Source organism: Polypterus senegalus, chromosome 3, assembly GCF_016835505.1.
Source record: "Polypterus senegalus isolate Bchr_013 chromosome 3, ASM1683550v1, whole genome shotgun sequence".
Taxonomy (NCBI): Eukaryota; Metazoa; Chordata; class Cladistia; order Polypteriformes; family Polypteridae; genus Polypterus; species Polypterus senegalus.
This window is the reverse complement of record NC_053156.1, coordinates 19,304,076-19,310,075: the sequence shown is the minus strand read 5'-3', so window position 1 is coordinate 19,310,075 and position 6,000 is coordinate 19,304,076. Positions and strand designations below refer to the sequence as shown.

The 6,000-nt window shown below is 43.9% G+C and overlaps 1 protein-coding gene across 1 annotated transcript in view; it reads left to right on the top strand.

Annotated features, from left to right (window-relative positions):
- The first annotated feature begins 1,665 nt into the window (after positions 1–1,665).
- The window catches only part of atf7b (activating transcription factor 7b), a 180,210-nt gene continuing 175,875 nt past the window's right edge, over positions 1,666–6,000 (top strand). Inside the window, exon 1 of the mRNA XM_039746726.1 lies at positions 1,666–4,067. Within this exon, the coding sequence (XP_039602660.1) occupies positions 4,049–4,067 (19 nt within the window). The 5' untranslated portion in view covers positions 1,666–4,048. The remainder of the gene's footprint in view (positions 4,068–6,000) is intronic.

Sequence of the window (6,000 nt, the reverse complement as noted above, 5' to 3'; positions counted from 1 at the left end):
TTTTAGAAATAGTTGAAATTTTTTAGAAACCAAAAATCTCTTATCCCTTGAAGTATTCAGATCTTTGCCGTGGATCTCCAAATTGTGCTTGGTTACCTCCTGTTTTGCTTTTTATTCTCCTTGAAATGTTTCTAGAACTTGACTGGAGCCCACCTGTGGTAAACTGAATTGACTTGACTTCATTTTGATAGGCACATGTGTACCTGTGGATGGAAGGTCCACAATTCACACTGCATGTCAAGACAAAGAAAAAGCCATTGGAGTCCAAGGAGCCCTCTGTAGATCTCCATGATCAAATCCTGGTGAGGCATTGATCAAGGCAAAGAAAGGGCTTCGACCACAGACGTCAAAGTCCAGTCCTGGTGGGCCGCAGTGGCTGCAGGTTTTCATTCTAATCAATGGCCAGGTTTCACTGCTAATGGACTTCTTTTCCCTTCATTTTCATAGCCCTGTTTTTAAGGATTCAGTCCTCTGAATTGGTTTGTTTCTTCTTTAAATGGCAGCCAAATGGAAATGAGACGTGAAACGAGCCGACAGATGACCAGCTAAACTGGGACTTCAGACTCCAACCAGTTTCTTAGTGAGAAGCCAATTCTTACTGTTAATTAAACCCGTTATTTCATTCCATGGCTTGTTGCTGCTCTCATTCTGCTACAGCAGACATTTCCAAATCTGTTGATTTTCTGTTTTTCCTAAGAGCACCGTCAAAATGTTTTGGTGACCTGAGAGATCGGCCTTACTGAGACCTTCACCTTTCTTTATTTTCAGAAATTGTATGATTGTCACAGGTGAGCTGGTCTTGTGGCGGCGGCTCATTTTGTGTCTCATTATTGTTTGGCTGCTAATTAAGGAAAAAGAAACCACTATTGGCGCTTTTCCACTGCATAGTACGGCACGACACGGTTCAGTTCAGCTCACTTTTGGGGGGTTTTCCACTGGGAGCAGTACCTAGTACCTGGTCCTTTTTAGTACCACCTCAGCCGAGGTTCCAAGCGCGCCGAACCGTTACCAAAACGTGACGTGTAAACTCTGCTGGTCACTGATTGGCCGGAGAAAATCGTCATTACTGCGTCACTGGATATTCTTTTCTTTTAGGTACACACACGCGGAAGTTTGTGTCCCGTCTCTCCATCGCTGGACGCAGTTTGTTGCATAAGTGGATGAATGTTTCTTCAGACATTCGAAAGTTCTCCAGCCACTGAGTGTTTGTAAAACCGGGAACAATCACATCCCACCACTCTGAAGCACGGTTAAATGTCCAAACAGATGGTCTGTTGCGGCGACTTTTTGTAAAATGTGGAAGATCTGTAATATACAGAATCAGCATTTTAATGTTACACTGGCAGTTAAGTTCATTTTATGCTTTGCAACAGTGATAAAAGTTAGCTAGTGATGTGCTTTTTTTAGATGCTTACCCTTGCGCGTCGTCGAGCTAAAGTGTTGTCGTTGTCTGCGTGTTGTTGTAAAGTTCCACGGTGTCACGGCAGTAGAGGCGGCGCAACTCTAACGACACGTGAATAATCCCGGCCACTCTAAAGCGGTACTAAACTGCAGTCGAAACGCAAACCGAGCCGAACCAAGGTGAGCTGTACTGAACCGTGTCGTGCCGTACTATGCAGTGGAAAAGCGCCTTAAGGGGCCTGAGTCGAGATAATTAAAGAAGTTAATTAGCCAAAACTGGTCACTAATTAAGAAGATGGTTAGAATGAAAACCTGCAGCCACTGTGGCCCAACAGGACCAGCGTTTGACACCCCTGAGCCTTAAACCATTGATAAAGCTCTTGAGTGTTTACAGGAGCACAGTGGCCTCAAAAATTTGTGAAATTGAAGTCTGGAACCACCAGGACTCTTGGCTGTATGGCCAAATCGTGTAAATGAGCAAGAGCTCAATTGTCACACTAACAGAACTTCAAAGTCCACTCTTGAGATAGGAGAGAACGTGTTGGAATGAGGAAGCATCTCCGCATCAATGGAGAGTTTATGGTAAACTGGCTAGACGGAAGCACTCGGTTTAAAGGACTCTTGAGAGCGCGAGAGAAAAGACTCTGATCTGACAGGACAAAATATGAACTCACTGGGCAGAGCTCTAAGCACTATGTCTGCCAAAGGATAGGCCCTATTCATCACCTGCCTAATCCCATCTCTGTGGTGAGGAGCTGCAGGAACAGACAGACTGGTCAGAACTGAGGGAAGGATAAATGCAGCCAAACACAGAGACGTCTTTGAAGAAAACCTGCTCCGGAGTACATGCCATCCATCTTGGACTGTGTATAAAAGTTCAATGACCTAAAGGATGCAGCAAAGACAACACTGAAATGACTTCAGGACAAGTCTCGAGGGTGTCCTTGAGTTGCCCAGCCAGTGATCAGACTTAAACCTCATAGCACATCTGTGGAGAGACAATTCCCATCCAATCTAACGGAGCTTGACAGGATCTGCCAGGAATCTTGGGATCAACTGCCCTAATTCAGGTGTGCAAAGCTTGTAGAGACCAAGAAGACTTGAAGCTGAAGTTGCTGCCAATTACTTAATGAAGGGTCTGGATACTTGCTGTCACTACTATTACTTGTTTTTTGCCTCAAGTCTTTATCCAAGGTGACTTAAGACATTGAAGATATTTCTTTTGTTCTTCCATTTGCAGCTCAGACAGGTGAAGCAACTTGCTCGTGGTCGTTGGGTGGCAGTAGCGAAATCTGAACCCACAACCTCAGGGTTTGAGGTCCAAAGCCTTAATCACTGTACTACACTGCCTGCCTATGAAGGATGAAATTTCATTTTTTTTTTTTTTTTGAAATACATTTGCAAAGTTTTCAGAAAATAGGTTTTTACTTTGTCATGCATTATTTGGGGGGTATATGTGTCTATTTAAAATGAAATGTACAACATAGTAAAGCGTCCAGAAAGTGAAGGGGATGGTGTACTTTGTGAAGCCACTGGATGTTAGACCATAGAGGTACCTGGGGATACCATCACAGTTATTTTACCATTCCTTCCGCAATAGTTCTTTGCAGTTCTGGCTCTAAAGCCCACAAAGACCCCTCTTCCCCTCTACGATCTTCCTAAAGCCGATGAGGCGCCGCTTGTCACACGTCATCCAAGCCCAGTGCCTTTGCTTCCTCTTAGCGGTGAGCGGAGGGACTGACTGTCTGCTCAGCCACTGACTGGCACAGGCGACTGACTAAGGTACTCGCATTCAGCTCTCCCCTCTAGCAAAAACAACTCCAATCTTAACGCAAAAAGATGAGACAATTACATTTGTCAGACCCACGGAGGTTTTCTTTTCCACTTGCCCCATTTGTTTCAGATAGTATTGTTTTTAGGTGCGATCGCATATAATACTCGAAGCAACCTACTGCTCTAGCCATGTCTGTCTGAAACAACTCGGCCACTCACATAATGGGACATTTGGCACATTTTTGGCTTATGGAAATTTGTTGAGACAGTTCAATTATCGCGTCGCACACAGTTATTACAATTTCAAAATCTCAAATTTAAAAGCATTGGCGAATCTGCGAGCCCGTGATCATCCATCCATCTGCAAACAGAGAAACTGCAAATTCAGCTACGAATTCAGTTTAAATTTTACCCTGAGGGGGACCTACACCAACTTGTACGTTTTGTAAACTCTTTTTCACATCAAATAGCCGCCAGTGCCGGCGAACAGGTCTGCAATGCTAGTTATTGGAGCGCCGAAAGACTGCGCGCGCGGGAAAGAAGTCCAAGTCACTGCCTGGTGGCGCGCGCGGGAAATAAATCCAAGTCGCAGCCTGACCGAGTGCGCGCGGGACTGCAAACCTTCACCCGCAAGTCCCGCTCGACGCTCGCGGATAGGAAGCTGCAGCCCCTGGCTGCTTGCGAGCGTGAGACTGTAACCTTGTGGCTGCGAATCCAGCTCGAAAAACGCGTGGTAGGAAGTCGCTGACTGCAACCATCCATCGACACTCTCAGCTCGGCGTACGCGGATAAAACACAGCGTCACCAGGTTGTTTCTGCTTTATGAAGTCGGCCCGAAAACGAGAACGAATGCACCGGCATTTCCCTCCTCCCGATGCTTTACGTCGGATCAGGTGAGTTAATTGATTTGATCTTCTTCGCGGTAAAAATATGAAGTAAAAGAAAGTTTATACAATGCAATACAATATAATTGATATGTGTATAGCCCAAAATCACGTAATGAGTGCTGCAATGGCCTTTAACAGGCTCTGTCTCTCTAAGAAGACGAGGAAAAAACTCCCAGAAAAAAAAAAGAACTTGTAGCGGAAAATAAATGGAAGAAACCTCAGTAAAGGCAATTCAAAGAGAGACCCCTTTCCAGGTAGGTTGGGCGTGGAGTGGGTGTCAAAAAAGGGGGTCAGTAAAATACAATACACAGAACAGAACATAAGTCATCCTCAATACAATCTAATAGTGCAGCAGAAATATTACAAATACAGAGCAGAATTCAACAGATGATATCCCATAATAGGATTTTGATTTGTTCAGAGAGTGCTGGAGACCGCGGCCATGAAGCTGCTTCCCCCTATTGGCCATTCCAAGCTGAGTCAATGCTGGATCAGCCAATCCGATGAAAGGACCGCTCTACCCGACGATTCCAGGGCTCCTCCGTAATCATGATGCGACTGAATTTCCCTTTTGGCATGTAAGCCGTTAGTGAAAAATCAACATTTATTTAGTGTTAACCTTACAAGAAACCAACCTCACAGCACCATTATCAGTAGATTATGAAGACTCACTATTTCACTGTCTCTCTAAGTTGCTGGGGTGAGCAGACATCCAGGTGGCAAGGACAATCCTGGTTTCAGGCTATGCGTCCCAATAAACAACTGAACAATATCAAAAATGTCTGGGATTTAACAGGCTGTCCGTCTAATAAAACAGAGCTCTGCAGACACACAAACCTCGTCATACTGGATTTAGAACTGCGGGTACAAACCTCCATGGCAGACCCTGCATACTTCTGATAGGTAATGGATGAGTAATATGTAAAGGCGTAAACCTTTTATCAAGAACTTGTGTTAAATTTCAGCCGCATCACAAAGATGACCAAGAAGAAGACCAAAACAGAGTCCTACCATTTATTTGTTTCCAGGTCAAGCACCGTGTGGAGTCACACATTTTCTTTTCTGAAAATGCTTTTTGTTCCATTTCCTGATCCCTCTCTAAAGGATGATGAGATAAAGCAGCCATTAAACAAATGAGGATGTGTGGGTCATACACGCTCCACAGTGTCCATCAGAGTATCACATTCACCTAATATCCGCAATGGTCACTCGCCGTAATAAAAAAGTTTGTTATTTCCTAACATCCAACTTAACATAAGGACAAGGGTCTGTATGTGTGTCCTTCTGGTTGCTATGTCTTTGTTCTATGCCATTTGGTATGGGGTTCACAAAAGCAAGACTAGTCTTTGTAATGCGCCATCTGTTGAAATGACAAATGCAATACATGTTATATAGAAAAGTGTATTAAAAGCATATTTTTAAATTTGATGATTTACATTTATTGAAAGAGAATCATATATGAGTATGTATGAGAACAAGCATTATATGTCTTAATGCACGTTAGTATAGCAGGGGTTAAATCATAAAAACTGAAAAAGCTGGAAAATGTACCAATATTTCATGAGTAGAGGTCAAGTTTGAAGAGAGGGACTAATAAGGAAGCCCCCCTCTTCTCCAGGTGGCGAACATGAGCCGAGGACTAGAGATAATGGTCACGGAAACTGGACGGGTTCAAGGAGAGTAGAAGGCCTGCCAGGTAGCCATCTCTCTCTCTCTCTCTCTCTCTATATATATATATATATATATATATAGTGAAAGATAGGGGTCGCTCTCGCTCCCTTGAACCCTTGTCCAAGACGCCAGACACCAGATAAAAGTCCAAAAGTAGACTGTATTAATTCTGCACAGTGCACAAAGCACCCTCCTCTCCACAATACTCATTAAATCAATCACAAATCACTAACAATAAACTCTCCTCCACTCCCAGACGCGTTGCCAC